The sequence below is a fragment of the Nuphar pumila genome, chromosome 1, assembly GCF_984573655.1.
Source record: "Nuphar pumila chromosome 1, dmNupPumi1.hap1.1, whole genome shotgun sequence".
Classification (NCBI taxonomy): domain Eukaryota; kingdom Viridiplantae; phylum Streptophyta; class Magnoliopsida; order Nymphaeales; family Nymphaeaceae; genus Nuphar; species Nuphar pumila.
The window spans coordinates 14041786-14058434 of NC_143249.1; the positions used below are offsets into that span (position 1 = coordinate 14041786).

The following is a 16649-nucleotide window of genomic DNA, read 5'->3' on the forward strand; positions in this document are numbered from 1 at the left end:
ATGGCATTGTCTGGTCTCAATCGAGCATGGAAGGACAAACCACCAGACTGGTTCCCTTCTATTTTGGACTTACATTAAGCTGTATATGTCATTCTGTAACTGGTGGGGGGTCTGCCTAACCTTAGCTTACCAATAAAAAAAAAGAAATTAATATAAAAGTGAACCCATAAATACAATTTGCAGATTTTATGTAAGTAATTATTTTATGCCGTTTTCTTTATCCATCTTTTTAAATGCAAAACATTTTTTAATCAAGGCTTCGTTATTTAACTAACTTTCGCCAAACAGTTTGGACTTTGGATAGGTGGGTAAAAACCAAACTCCTATGGTTTCATAAAGAATGGTAGGCAATGTCTTGGACGTTTTAAGCATGCAATCCACACCTACCCCAAAGTACCAATAAAAAAAGCCTGTTTGGTGGGCCCACTCCCTTCTTTAGAGAAACATGTCTTTTATAACCGTTGTTTTCAAACTTTCTATTTATATATATATAAACTTTAGACCCGGATAAAATTCTACTACACCACATCCGATATGAGTCTGTTGTTTCTGAAAATGGGGCCCATTCGTAATTTTTTAGATGTTAAAAGCTTGTTTCTAGCATTTCTTTTATATCAGATCCAGTATTACCATATAGCATTTAAGAAGATCACGATTCAACCTTAGGTCATTGGACATATCCATAATCGAGTCCGGACCCACTGCATAAATTTCGGATTCGGATTACCGTCCGGCTCGTATCCGTTCAACCCTTTGCACTCCCATTATCATTTTTTAAAATGGTGAAGAGTAGAACAGTCGTTTCCTATAAAGGGTAGAGCCCTAGACCCTTTTCCCTCTCCAGCCGCCGTGTTCAAATATCTCTGCAGAAAAAAAAAACGGAAGATAGCCTCTGAAACTAATTGTACTTATAAAACAAGTACGTGCTGAATATTATGCCACGTTGAACAAATCTCTAACTACCTCGTCAACCTTTCCAGATTAAAACATTTGGCAGCTGGTAAGAAAAGGCTTGATTTTAGGGTGGTTACCTTTGTCCCCAAAACATAACTCTCCAACAACCACCACCATGGCCGCCACCAAACGGCTCTCTCTCTCTCTCTCCAGGCGGACTCCACGAGGCCTCTTCCTCCCCTTTGGTTTATATACTCCGCCGGTCCGCCCCTCTGAGCTAACCCTTCCCTCTGCAGACCTCTCCAGCGATGGCCCTCCCTCTCTCCTCCAAGTCCTCCCTCTCGCCGGAGATCTCCTCCCACTCCTTCTCCACCCCTTCCCTCCCCGCTCTCAGGACCAAGCCCTCCAGCTTCCGATGCTCCGTCTCCGCCGCTCCGGCGAGGGCCGTGAAGGACAGCGCCGTGAAGTCGCTCAGGGCGAGGCAGATCGTCGATAGCCGCGGGAACCCCACGGTGGAGGTCGATCTGGTCTCCCGCTACGGCGATCTCTACAGATCGGCTGTCCCGAGCGGCGCGTCGACCGGGATTTATGAGGCCCTGGAGTTGCGGGACGGCGATAAGGCCGTCTACGGTGGGAAGGGGGTGCTGAAGGCCGTCCGCAACATCAACGAGGTCCTCGCCCCGAAATTGATCGGCGTCGATGTTAGGTGAGCTCGGTTTCTGGTTTAGTTCTTCGTCTTTGATTGTTTCATCTACCGATCGCTTTCTGTTAGCATCAGTGCGTATTGTTATCATTTAGTGCTTTGCAGTCAAATTGATCGTGATCATGTTCATCACCAATATGTAAAGGTAGATGTTTATTCGTATTAGTGAATTCAGGATGAAAATTGCGAATTTGTTTCCAGAAATTGATTAACTAAATGGGAATTTCAAGTAAATGTATGTGAGATCAAGAAAAAAGTGTACTCTCGTCATTTTTACTTTTCTTTTTCATGTTTTGTACTCGAATTGAATGGATTGATGTACATGAACTAATGTGTAGAAGACAGAATGATCGGCCGTTACTTTGATTGCAAACTGGTTCAACTCTGATTTTTTTTCTTCATTTCTTAATTGATGAATCCAAAATGTATCTGAAAAATGTGGAGAAATGGAGAAAATATAAGAATGGTATATATATCTATGATCCTTCCATGCCATGATATATATGGATTTGTACAAAATTAAGGATGAACTAATGAAGTCAATGTGACATAGGACCGAAATTTGAAACATGATTCTGTTGATGGTCCATGCTATTTGTTTTGTATCAACAGCTGCAACTCGGAGTGGCTGTTGACATGCAAGCTGTGATCATTACATGCAGAGTAACGGTAAGTTTCATAAGTTGCTGCTTTAGTCTAAAGGCCCCTCCATTCTTTTGCTTACTATGATAGCTGAAATTTGCGTTTGATATATTAATTGTATGATACCTATAATCCCTTTTTCATTGAAGATAAGTAGCAATATTACGGTAATAAAACTACTCCAGTAACTACTAATATCTGTAAGAAGGATTAACACATTTATGAAAATAAGGGAATAATTGTTGAATTAGGATGCCCATCGCAGTGGAATAATAAAGTAACGAGCACCAGATTGGGTGCAATGAACGGATCTGTCTGGAAACAGATGAGTATAGAACACCATAGAACATGATCTTCGTAGCATAAAGACTGTCACTGTGTGAATGAAGAGAAGTGGCGAAATTACTCTTACTACTTGTAGATCATATGATCTAAGTTATACATAGGAGTCAAGGTAATTGACTGGAAATAAATGATGCAAGCTTGGTTGAGAAAATATAGGGATGAGAATAATGGAATAAAGGGAATAACACAAATCAGCGAACCAAAAAGACAAAACAAAAGAAACTCATATTTATATGAGGTTCAGTCTATCTGTTATCCCAGTTTCTCAGACTTCAAAGTTCAGACTGAACTTTTAACTGGATGAATTAGAGTTGCATTACTTGGCTGCTTACATTGTTGAAGAACAGATCACTATATATATATATATATATATATATATATATATCAGCTTCACTAGTTTAACTTTTGTACATAGCATACTGGAAGTGCGGTAGTACTCAACCTACGACAAAAGACCGAAATACAATTCATGGTTGGTGTGACATCTAAATATTGGGACTCCTAATGCATATGCCATGTTTGGTTCATGATTCCACAGTTAGGTTCATATGCAATGTCTCATGTTCCATTGAATGTGTCATAATAGCCCATGAGAGCACAGATTGAACACTTCATAGAAATTAAGTCTATGTTATCCAGGCCTTCTAATTGATATAGTTGCTACTATTCTATGCATCAGTGGTTTGGACATGCTTACTTTCGTTTGCTCTATTTATTGTATGAAAATCTGACTTTTTTAGTTTTCACTTCTTGATCCAGGAACCAGGCTGATGTTGATTCCATCATGTTAGAGCTTGATGGAACTCCCAATAAATCAAAGTTAGGGGCTAATGCTATTCTTGGAGTGTCACTGAGCATATGCAGAGCTGGTGCAGGGGCAAAGGGCATACCTCTGTACAGGCATATTCAGGAACTCTCTGGAACAAAGGAGTTGGTTATGCCTGTCCCTGCTTTCAATGTGATTAATGGAGGAAGTCATGCTGGAAACAATTTGGCCATGCAAGAATTCATGATATTGCCCGTAGGTGCAACTTCATTTGCTGAAGCCATGCTCATGGGCAGTGAAGGTTAGCTCTATTCATCCTTCCTTCTCCATAGGTGAAATGGATTACAGTGATAATTGACCTTTTGGTTCTGACCTTTTCTGCATTCATATCTAATTAAAGATTCTTATCCTCATTCCATCAGTAGGATAGATATACAATTTGTGCTTTTCCCTATTGATTTATTGCTAAACAAACTGCAATAGATTCATGTGTATTTACTTCTGTTAGCTTCTGCATGTCCTTAACAAATTGCATTCTCATGTATGCAACAGTCTACCACACACTGAAAGGAATTATCAAAGCAAAATATGGACAGGATGCGTGCAATGTTGGAGATGAAGGTGGGTTCGCTCCCAGTGTTCAAGATAACAGGGAGGGCCTTGTTTTGCTGCTTGATGCAATTGAGAAAGCTGGCTACACAGGCAAGGTAACATTTATGTGGATCTTGCATTTTATCTGTTTTCTCATAAATAGAAATTGTCTTCCTGTTCGATATGGATGATTTTGAGCTTGGTTACGCAGATCAAGATAGGCATGGATGTTGCAGCTTCAGAATTCTTCACAAAAGATGGGAAATATGACTTAGATTTTAAAAAGCAGCCAAATGATGGATCTCATCTGCACACAGCTCAGGGCTTATGTGACTTGTACAAGGAATTCATTAGGGACTTTCCAATTGTTTCTATAGAAGATCCTTTTGACCAAGACGATTGGAGCTCATGGGCTTCACTGCAATCTTCAGTTGATATCCAACTTGTAGGAGATGATTTACTAGTCACAAATCCAAAGAGAATAGCAGAGGCAATTCAAAAGAAGGCCTGTAATGGTTTACTATTAAAGGTATGTGTTTTTTAATGTCTTTTTCCATGTACTGCCTTGACTAACGCTTGCATACAGCATGACTATAAAAGAAATATATACACTTCCTCGTATATAATCTTATATAAATAACCTTTGGAAGATAGCCATTTAATGAATTTATTTTATGTACTTGCATTCAAATTTCATGATTTGAACCCAGAAAAAGCCAGTGTTTGTAATAATGTGTGTTGAATGAAAGAAAGAAAGGGGTTCAAAGATAGATTGCATTTTTATTCACAAGTTAGGTTGACATCAGGTGAACAGTGCCACAGCCAGATGGGACCTAAATTCCTATTAGGCTTTGGGAGAAACATGTGCAAATTTATTCTGGTCCATTAGGCTATAAGCTAGGCCAGTGGGCCTATTCCTGGTCTTAGTCAGGCTTGATATCATTTTGATGGTTTTCTTACATGTACTTATTATAGTGGGCTGGCACTGGGGTAGTCTAGGCCCTTGATATTTATATGCGAGAGTTTGTGGAATCATGGTCATTAAGGACAAGTTGGCAAAGAAGAATGGGGCTGAAAGATTATGCATCAGTAACTCTTCAGAATATAAGAAATGGAAGGAGATGGAAGATAAAGTAAATAAAGGATGTTAAATAAGAATGAGAATAATAAGAGTTTTAGAGTGGAAATATTAAAATAGTATGACATTCAATTCTTTCTCTAGCTATTGGTATTTCATGGCAGAGGCTATTGTAAAGAACCTTTTTTATGAAGTCAACAGCAGCAGCAGCAATAACAATAATGACAATAGCAGCAAGCACACCAGCAACAACAATAAATTTAGTTTATTTTAATGAAATTTGAAGGGAAAAAAGAATATTTTTAGCACTACTACTACTATTGGAGAATCAAATAGAAAACATACAAGGGAAAAGAGCGACTATGAGAAGACCTGGTTCATGGCTAATGTGTTTTTGAGCAACTGAATTAAAAGATGTAGCAGGACCAACAAGGAGGAAATGATGAGATAAGAATTTATCTTAAAGACCTGTTAAAATATTTTGCTACATTAGGCAAACCTGCCTCTGGTGCCAGGTAGTAAAGAGATAATGAAATAGAGATGGAAGAATATAATGTTACTACAGAAATAATGGATTGTCCTGCACTCTACCAAGAGGGGCATTCTCATTATAATGTGGATTAAAACTAGAACTGGAATTACCTTTTTATGACCACAACAACAGGTATATATATGTCTATGACTGATGTGACGCAATATTGACTAGTTGCAGTAGTGCATCACTGAAAAACAAAAATCTAAAGAAGAATGTTACTATTCAAGTTTTTGTTTGTTTTCTTGCATCTAGTTACGTGTACCAAAGTGGTTACAGGAATCTGCCTTATTGATTGATATGGCGAAGCCACCCCAAGTTTATGGGCTGCTTGACTGTCTTTGATGGAGACAGCAAGGGCTAAACACCAAGCCCACAGAATTATTCTGGAAGTTCATCCATCCACATCAATCCTGGCTGCTTGATCCTTTGTTAATTATCACTGTTCTTTTGCAGGTTAATCAGATTGGTTCAGTTACAGAATCAATTCAAGCAGCTCTCGACTCTAAAGCAGCTGGCTGGGGTGTGATGGTCAGCCACCGTAGTGGTGAGACGGAAGATAATTTTATTGCTGATCTTTCTGTTGGTCTGGCAAGTGGACAGGTACTTATTTCCATATGTCTTCCATCTTTTCCTTAACCTTTTGTTATGTTGTTTGATCGTTCTAAATAATGTGCTATATCACAGATCAAAACTGGAGCCCCATGCAGAAGTGAGCGGCTGGCCAAGTACAATCAAGTCTCTCTCTCTCTCTCTCTCTCTCTCTCTCTCTCTCTCTCTCTCTCTCTCTCTCTTCTGAGCTTAGGTTGTCTTTGCTTTCTCTGTATGGAAAGGTTAGCAACTTATTTGGTGAAAGAAAGTTACAAGCAGATCTCTGATAAGAGCGAAATTATGTCTTTTATCTTTAGTTGGTGTTCGCATAATCACGTCCTAAGGATTAAAACAAGAAATCTGGCTAATCAGCTTTGTTTGCATGAGCTTCTTCTTAGTTCTGTTTTCGTCCAAGTCATCCCAAACCCTAATTCGTTTAGTGAATCTTGTATGGATCCGATTGATTGGAGCTGTGTCTAAATGCTTCATGTTTTGGACTCTGATCCATGTGGATTCAAGATGGGTTGCTATAGTTGCTTTCTGAAGACTTTATGACTGTTTGGGAGCCTTGAATTCAAGGTGTGTTGTGGCTTCCCTAGTGCTGTCATGCTCTCTTAGTGTTGTTTGGGGGCAGTGGTGTTGCCAAAACACTGGATTGGGAATACAGTTGGCAGCCCCAACACCACATTTGAACACCATTTACAAGAGATTTTTTTTGGCAATACATCGAAATGGTGTTTCCATCCCAATGCACACTACAGACTTACAATATTATAAGCATACATTGTTTTTGCCAACTGAACAATTTTCATTTGGTTATGTACTAACCTTTTCCTTCTATAGGATTGAATTGCCTCTATATTTGTAGGCGCAACTTGAATCTTCCAAAGATGATCAAGTTGTTTTTCGAGTTCGAACTTCAGAAAAGCATTCTAACTGAGTTGGTGTATTTGTGTTAAAGTTGCCTTTCTGTTTCTGAAGTCCGATGATTTGAGATACAAAGAGCAGTCATTTGTTGATTTAACTAAATTCCAGAAACTAATTTCTGCCTTATCTTGCCCAGCTTCTCCGCATTGAAGAAGAGCTTGGAAGTGTACGTTATGCTGGTGAGGCTTTCAGATCTCCATGATGATATCCAAGATGCAGACGAAAGGTTGCAGAATAAGATGGTGGCTTGATCCATACCAATTTAGGTCTACCCAGTTTGAGCATCTAATTTTGTAGAATCAGTTCTATAAGATGCACTTAGATGGTGATACAATTCTTTGCGCCATTTTTAGTAAATCTTCTGTTGTGAGAATAATATACACATTGGGTAGGTTCTTATTTGTTCATCTCCTATAAGTTTTGCACTTGCAGGTATTTTTTGCTTGATCTGAGCCGTGTGTGTATCATAGTTTGCAATGTATATAGGTTAGGTAATTTTATGCTTAGTTGTAGGTTTTTATATTTATTTTTAATAAAAAATTATAATAATTGAAGTAAAACGCCTACAAAATTTTAAATAAATATAAATAGAAAATTTCCATTAATGAATACATTCAGACTTTACCTAAATCTCTCATAATAAGACCTAGACCACTAGGGGTTTGGCGCAGCGCCATGGGACCTAGGCCGCTAGGCAGGTGGTCTAGGTTCAAATCTCATGGGTGTCACTCCTTGCGCAAGCCGAAACTGGGGTCAAGGGCTGTCAGGACAATGACCGTAAGTATGGCAGGCAAAGCCAGTGCGGCTAGGTCTTTGATCCTTTAGTGTCTCAAGCATTTTAGCTATTTCGTCTAAATCTAATCCTTCTTCTTGCTCCTAGGGCTCAGAGGTAGATTAAGCAAACCAAGGAAAATAAGGCCTTAACCTGATGCCATGATCATAGTTATGGTTCTTGGTTAGAGATACCCATTCATGCCCTCCAAAGCCTTGACAATGTGAACCTGAAAACTTAGTGCTCATTAGGTACAACCATTGAGCTAGAATCCATACCAACCATAATCTAAATCACTCAGGTACCCAGGTGGAACCAGACTTGGACCTGTTTTTTGGGTATGGTAACTAGGGTCTAATCAGATCCACTATAAGGGAAACCATACCCAGACCCGATAAGAATTACATGCACCAGACCTGGACCATACCCAGTAAAATAATATTTTTTGTCATTTTTACATTGAAAATTTTTGGGTCTTAATCAGAACTCGGGCTGGGCCTGGTATAAAATTTTACAAACTATACCCGGATCCATATATTAATCGGACCTTCGGGTCTGGACTCAGATCATAATCGGGTCTTCTTATTTATCAACCCGTTGACACCCCTAGGGGGAAGGGGGTGTTTTGTCCCTGGGCAGTTTTTGTCTTGCACATCAAATGGCCCTTTAGGGATGTTAGCTAGGGAAGCTAACTGATCGGATACCATGTCTGACATTTTTTCTGGATATGGATCCTCTAAGTAAGATCCAAATGTACATTCAGATCGGATTAGGATATATCCAATCATATTTTACTTTCGGATTCGGGTCGGTCGGATTGGCATTTTAAGTTGGGTCTCAAATTGATCAGAACCAAAATCTGACCCAATTACATTTTTTTACATGTAAATACCTTGTTTTGTTATATTTTTTCTGGATCCGGTATTACCACATATATTTTGGATTTGGATTCAACTTTATCTCCTTAGATCTGGATTCAGATTCAATCTACTTACATTTCAAAATTCGGATTCAGATTTGGAAAGATCTGGCCCAAGTCTGACCTATTTTAGCTCCTAATGTCAGCAGATCGTGTTTAGGTTGGAAATCTGACTGAATCCAAATCCATTTAGTTAGATTAGCAGAACATATGAGATACGATTAATAATTGGATTTAAGTTTGATATGCTGTTCTACATCAGATTCCAAATCTGAACCTGAACTGACTCAGGACCCAAACACAATATTTTTCTGATTAGCTGATAGTATCCTTATTGGCATTGCATTTATTATCCGGATTTGGTTAGGCTAAATATAATTAGTTTTGATTCAGTAATCCAAGAATCCAACCCAAACTTCTGCTTACATCCCTAGTTTCAGTAGATTTTGCTCAATGGTAGTCCACGTAACTTGTTCATTCAGAGAGAGAGAGAGAGAGAGAGAGAGAGAGATGTTTGAGAGATACTGAGATGGAGTGGGCGCCCAAGAGAGGGGCATGCCCCAAACTTGGGGGAGACTGATAAAGGAAGTAGTAATCAAGGGGAATAAAGGCTGAATTCATGCTTAGGAAAACGGTGAAAAGATCAGGTGCAATATTATTGCACAAATATTTGTGTATTAAGCACCTGATCACCCTGGACAGGGCCTGTCAGGTGTGGGACTCGAGACCTGATGGAGGGTGATGGGGGTGCTTAATGCATAAATTTGTTTGCAATCATATTGCACCCTGACTAGGAAAAATGATGCTAGGAATCAAGTTAAGAGTAGTAATTTTATCAACACGCTCAATCTTTGACCATGGTTAAGTAGACAGTGATTATAATCTTTAAAAAAAAACAAGCTGTATTCTCAGGCCCGCCCTCATTAAGCCACGACACACTTTGAGCGCGCCTCTAACCTGGCTGCCCTCCATCTTTGGCTGATAGTTTGTCAGATTTGGGGTTCAAAAGTGTTGGATGTAGGAAGAGATGAGAAAGTAATTCAAATAAAGAAAATAATTGAGGACTTTGGACTTTGATGATGTGAAATAGTCCTATATTGAAGAATCTCAAAAAGGTTGTGAGCTTTATAACCTACATGGAGATCCATTTTAAAAAACAAGGGGATGAGATGGCTACCACACATGCGCGCGTGTCCGCCTGCCACGTCAGTCTGGGTAATTGGCCCTTTAGGGCTATATCCATTCCAAGTCCAATGTTCTTTTTGTCCCGCATTATTGTTTTTATTTGGATTAAATAATGGGATAAGAGAAATGAATAACAGATCGTTCTGTTATCGGGTCATGTTACTTCGTAATTGGTAACAGATCTCTTCCATGTTTTGTAACTGTTAAGGGGTTATAAAAATGTAGTTAGAGGGTTGGGGTTACACAGACAGAGATGCAAGTGACCCTCACATTTTTGTTTTCTCTCTCTCTCTTGTTTTCATTTTTCCTGTGGGTGTTTCCCGAAAAGAAAAGTTCTGCATCAGCCGTTCGCTGAGGTTGTCCTACTATCGGAGTGCACCGATTCAGATCATCGAGGCTATTGTATCCTAGGGGAATGACGCCGAACCTTTTTGCAGCGAATCTTCTCTAAGAAGAGTATTTTTATACGCCTTAGCCTTTTGCAGAATAATAACATGCTTTTTTTGTTGTTTTTATTTTGTTCAATGCATATGTTTGATTTGTTGATCTCGTTTGGATTTTGGTTTAAAATCTTATATGACATGCTTGAACCCTATTACAATTTGAATCAAATATTTTATTTCTATATCATGTGATATGAAAAATCCGATTTACAACATGATATTGTTTTTTATTCTAACAGTCTTAGGGAAGATTCTAAGCATGTCGATTGCATCGAGTTTTATACCAAAAGTAGACATGTCCGGTATGCCTAAAAAATTTGTCGATCAGAATTTCAAGCTTTGGCAACAACACATGAAAATCTGGTTCACGATTATAGGCTTGTTATCAGTTCTAGAACCTAAATGCTCTTCGGTTTCTGAGACTGATCTTGATCCTGCTACTGTTAATGCGACTGTAGAGTGAAAAGAGAAGGATGATATATGTCGTGGTTGCATTCTGTTGGCTCTGTCCAACACTTTGTTCGATGTATACTGTTTCTCATCTATCACTGCTAAAGCCTTATGAGATCAACTTGATAAAAAGTACAATACTGAAGACCAAGGTCTTGAAAAGTACTTGGTTGCCAAGTTTCTAAAATATCAAATGGTTGAGGGCAAGTCGGTCACTGAACATGCACACGAGTTTCTATTGTTGCTTCATAGTTTGGTTGATGCTGATATGAAACTTCCTGAGAAGTTTCAAGTCATGATCATCGTAGAAAAAATTCTTAAGTCTTGAGTACACTTTGGTATGTCTCTCAAGCACCGTAAATGAAAAATTTTCCTTGATAATCTAATGGTAGCCATAGCCATTGAGGAAGAGCATAGGAGTCATAAATAGGTTGTGATGTCAACTGAACAGCTTAAAGTGAATATGATGACCAGATCTTTTAAAAGCAAGGGACAAAAAGTGAAATCTGTAATGAAAAATCAATTTAAACCTAAGGCCAAAATCCAGAAGAAGGCAAAAAATAAACCTTGCTAGAACTGTGGATAGGTTGGGCACTAGGCTAAGGAATGTCCTTCCAAGAAGACCAAGGCTAATGAGACCACATATGGTATGTCTCAAGTCAATATGGTGACTGAGGTCATTGAGACCAGTGCTGAGTATGTTTCTGTTAACCCACAAATCTATCATGTTTATGAGCCAACTGAGCGGCTGATTGACATTGGGGTTAATGTGCATGTTTATGCTGACAAGTCTATCTTTGTCTTCTACCAGGCTGCTGCAGGCAGATCCATGACTATGGGCAATTCAACGGCTGTAAAGGTGTTAGGGATTAGACATGTGGACCTGAAGTTTCCTAGACAGAGTGCACCATGTTCGATCTCTAGACAGAGTGCACCATGTGCTTGTAGTTAGAAGAAATATTTTAAGTGGTTCATGTCTAGTTAGAGATGGTTATGAATTTAATTTTAAATGTAATAAAATTGTTATTTTACATTCTGGAACATTTATTGAGAAGGGGTATTTAGATGATGGTTTGTTTAAACTTCGTGTTGAACATGTTTGCAGTAATAAATTAGAGAATGATGTTTCTTTTGATTCATTGTCTAATGTTGCTTATAATATAGAATCATCTGATTTATGACATAATAGATTGGGTCATGTAAATTTTAATTTTATAAAACGCATGATGAACTTGAAAATGATTCCTGAACATTCCATAGATAAAACTAAAAAATGTGAAATTTGTGTGCAAGCAAAATAATGTAGGAAACCATTCTATACGATTGTTAGAGATTCTGAAATATTGGATCTGGTGCACAGATATCTGTGAGTTTAATGGAGTGTTGACTAAAAATCATAAAAAAGTACTTTATCACTTTTATAGATGATGACACTAAATACTGTTATGTGTATCTGCTAAAATCAAAAGATGAAACTTTTGATAAATTTCTTATTTTTAAGAATGAAGCATAAACAAAATCGGGTAGAAAACTTAAAAGATTGAGGTCTGATAAAGGGGGAGAATATATGTCTAACAAACTTGATGAATATTGCAAATCCGTTGGCATAGTTCATGAGTTTATCGCTCCATATTCTCCTCAATCTAAGGGGATTGCAGAAAGAAAGAATAGAACCCTAACTGACATGATAAATGCTCCACTTGGGAGTTCTGGATTACCTACCTATATGTGGGGGGATACTCTGAATATATCTTGCCATATTCTGAATAGAGTTCCCCAGAAGCATAAGGATAGAAGCCCATTTGAACTCTGGAGAAAAAGAAAATCTAGCTTAAAATACCTCAAAGTGTAGGGGTGACTTGCAAATGTACTTATCCCAGAGCACAACATGAAGAAGGTGAGTCCTAAAATCGTAGATACTGTCTTTTGGGGTTATATAGAGAACAACTATGCCTATAAGTTCTTAGTAATTAAGTTTGAGATATCTGGCATAAATGTAAACTCTATTGTTAAGCTTCGAGAAGCTACATTCTTTGAAGATGTATTTCCTATGAAAGTTGGTGTACCTCAGAATCTTTCTTCTTTAGATGTACCTTCAACTTTTGGTTTCATTCCCTAACATGTGGAAATGATGACAAATGTGGAGGTTGAGCCATCTTGTTCTTACTCTGGACCAATTGACTCCGAGGAAGTGGTTGAACCAAGAAAGAGCAAGAGACTACGGATTACCAAGGATTTGAGAAGTGATTATATCACTTACCTGATTGAGGATGATCCTTCCACTTTTCGAGATGCAATGGCTTCACCTGAAGCAAGACATTGAAAAGAAGTCATAAAGAGTGAAATGGACTCCATTGTCTCTAATGACACTTGAGAACTGGTTGACCTCCCTCGTGGTAGCTCCACTATTGGGTGCAAATAGATCTTTAAGAAGAAATTAAAACCAGATAGATTCATTGATAAATACAAGGCTAGACTGATTGCCAATGGGTTCAAACAAAAGAAAAGAATAGATTATTTTAACACCTATTCTTCAGTTACACGGATGACCATAATTAGGGTGCTTATTGCACTGGCCTCCATTTATGATCTTTCGGTTCATCAAATGGACGTGAAGACTGCCTTTTTGCATGGCGATCTTAAAGAAGAGATCTATATGGATCAACCTAAGGGTTTTGTGGCTTCTGGTAATGAAAATAAAATTTGCAGACTTGTTAAGTCATTATATGGACTAAAACAAGCCCCTAAATAATGGCATGAGAAGTTTGATAAAGTTATTTTATTGTTTAGCTCTGTTGTCAATGAATCTGATAAATGTGTTTATTGCAAAGTTAAAAGTGATACATGTATCATTTTATGCATGTATGTAGATAATATTCTATTGTTTGGTTCCAATATGAGAATTGTGAAAGAGACGAAGTCGTTTCTTAGTAGTAAATTTGATATGAAGAATATGAGAATTACAAATGTGATCATAGGCTTAAAGCTGACTCGTTTAGCTAATGGAATAGTTATTTCTCAATCTCACTTTGTTGAGAAAATACTCGAGAAATTTGGCTATAACCAAGAAAGATCTGTAGCAACTCTGTACGATCCTTCTACTCCTCTTTATAAGAATACGACTGGTATTCCTGAGTCTCAATTAAGGTATTCCGAGATTATTGAAAGTTTGATGTATCTTGCGAATTGCATAAGACCAAATATTTCATTTTCGGTGACAAAATTAAGTATATACACAAGTTATTCAAATCACACTCATTGAAAGGCATTGGTACCTGAAAGAAACTATTTTCTTGAGTTTGCATTACAAGAGATTCCCTGCCATTCTTGAGGGATATAGTGATGCGAGTTAGATAGCCATGAACTCTGAGAGTTATGACGTAACAAGGTATATATTTACTTTGGGTGGCGACATAGTCGCCTGAAGATTAGTAAAATAGACCATCTTGTCATGGTTTACTTATGAGGCTGAGCTCTGTGCTTTAGATATCACAGAAACGGAAGCTGAATGGTTAAAGGAACTTCTAGAGGAACTTCCTTTAATGAGCAAACCAATTTCTTCAATATATGTGCATTGTGACAATATGACCATAATTACAAATATCAAAAGCACAAAATATAATAAAAAATAGAGAAAAAACACCCAAGTCAGAATAAAATCTGTAAGAGAACTGGTGTCTCAGTTAGTGGTTGCTGTGGACTATATTGGATCCAAAGATAACATAACTGATCCATTAACAAAAGAACTAAATAAGTCATTAGCCCTGAAATCCAGAGAGGGGATGAGATTGAAACCCATCAGTAGTTCATCTACAGTGGCAACCCAACCTATCTGAGTGGAGATCCCTCAAGGTAGGTTCAATGTGGTAATAACAAGTTGTAGGATGAACTGGATAACACCTTCTTAATGTGATACTATGTATCTGTGTCTTTTTCCCTGATTGCTCTGGAAAGATGTTGTAAATACAAGTTAAGATAGAGTTAAAACTCTGAATGAGTTCAAAACCTTCTAGACGAGATGTTAGCAGTGTATCTCTGGAGAAACCCACCTATGTGAGTGTGATTGTGTGGTCGCAGTTTAAAGAATTAGGTTATTCCTAAAGTCACTCTTGAAACAGGATTCAGGCACATGGCCATTAATGTGTCACCCCTAAAGATTACAACCAAAACCTTTATCGTGTTATTGCTAATGGACACTCCTACACCAAAGGTTCAAGTTCAAGACTTTAGTTTACTTTGTTCTTGTGGGGGTAAAGTTAGTCAACTAAAGTAGTGGTTTAAACTAGAAGATATCATTACTGAAAGCATGATATATCCTGCTACAAATTACTCCATTTTGCATCTTTGTTTCCTTCTGTTTTTATTCTTTGAATTTATAGAGGAATGTTGTATGTAGAAAGAGATAAGGAGGTAATTCAAATAAAGAAAATAATTGGGAATCATTCATTTATGGAGTGCTTTTGGCCTTTGATGATGTGAAATAGTCTCATATTAAAGAATCTCAAAAAGGTTGTGGGCTTTATAATCTACATGGAGATTCTAACGCTTGTTCCAAAGAACAAGGGGATGAGATGGCTACTACACACACATGCGTGGGTACTCGCCCGTCGCATCGTGCCGAGCCGGGTTCGGATAATTGCCCTTTAGGACCATATTTTATTTGGATTAAATAATGGGATAAGAGAAATGGATAACAGATCGTTCCGTTATCGGGTCACGTTATTTCGTAATTGGTAACAGGTCTCTTTCACGTTTTGTAACCGTTTAGGGGTTATAAAAACATGGTTAGAGGGTTGGGGTTACACAGACGGAGACACAAGTGACCCTCGCATTTTTGTTTTCTCCTTCCCTCTTCTCTCTCTCATTTTCGTTTTTCCTGTGGGTGTTCCTCGAAAAGGGAAGTTCTGCATCAGTCGTTCGCTGAGGTTGTCTTTGAAGGACGATCTACCATCGAAGTGCACCGATTCATATCGTCAAAGCTACTATATTCTGAAGAAAGAACGCCAAACCTTTTTGCACCGTATGTGAGGGTGAATCTTATTTAAGAGGAGTATTTTTATATGCCTTAGTCTTTTGCAGAATAATAACATGCTTTCTTTGTTGTTTTTATTCTCTTCACTGCATATGTTTGATCTGTTGATCTTTTCTGAATTTTGATTTAAAATCGTATATGACATGCTTGAACCCTGTTACAATTTGAATCAAATATTTTATTTCTATATCATGTTATATGAAAATCCGATTTACAACGTGATACTGTTTTTTATTCTAACAAAAAACAGACGAAGGGCAGCAAGGTATACAGAGGCACACTCAAAGTGTTTCATGTGATGGCACCTGAACCTGGCTCACCCTCAGGCTGAGGAGAAACTGCTTGAGCAAGAGAGGCTCAAGCAGCACGGCTTCTCCTTTCGCAGCAAGTATTCTCTTTTCTGTACATAGGAGGAAACCAGCTCCCATCTCTTCTTTTAGTGCCAGGTATCCAGGGCATCTGGCTCAAGGTCGTCTCCCTCTTGGGTGTTTTTTGTTTTTATGACGAGGAAGCTTTGCCTAAGCAAAAGAAAACCCTGGGTGGAGCTCCACAACCACCCTACTTCACATGACCCACCTCTAAAAGCTAGAGACACACCCATGCACCAACATAGTTTTATTTTATCTGATGCCTTCGTCTCAACACCCTCACGACCACCCTGCAGGCAACCCCGGAGGTGGCCTTCGGTGTCACCTCCAATTTAAGGAGGCTTACCATTTTTTGTAATTGAGCTACAGTTTTCCCTAATAAACCGGAAGGGGACAGCTAAACCCCACCTT

General features: G+C 38.3%; 1 protein-coding gene across 1 annotated transcript; it reads left to right on the forward strand.

Moving 5' to 3' along the window:
* Positions 1 to 1075: 1075 nt before the first annotated feature.
* On the forward strand, positions 1076 to 7629 carry LOC149848045 (enolase 1, chloroplastic-like). Its single transcript, XM_090010293.1, has 7 exons — positions 1076 to 1600; positions 3344 to 3651; positions 3903 to 4057; positions 4153 to 4470; positions 6008 to 6154; positions 6239 to 6289; positions 7206 to 7629. The coding sequence occupies exons 1-7, from the start codon at positions 1203 to 1205 to the stop codon at positions 7269 to 7271; spliced, it is 1443 nt and encodes a 480-aa protein (XP_089866419.1). The 5' UTR covers positions 1076 to 1202; the 3' UTR covers positions 7272 to 7629.
* The last annotated feature ends 9020 nt before the right edge of the window (positions 7630 to 16649 follow it).

Coding starts and splice junctions, on each gene's coding strand:
- LOC149848045 (XM_090010293.1), top strand. CDS start 1,203: ATGGCCCTCCCTCTCTCCTCCAAGTCCTCCCTCTCGCCGGAGATCTCC. Junction 4,471..6,007: donor GTAATGGTTTACTATTAAAG/GTATGTGTTTTT, acceptor GTTCTTTTGCAG/GTTAATCAGATTGGTTCAGT. Junction 6,290..7,205: donor GGCTGGCCAAGTACAATCAA/GTCTCTCTCTCT, acceptor TATCTTGCCCAG/CTTCTCCGCATTGAAGAAGA.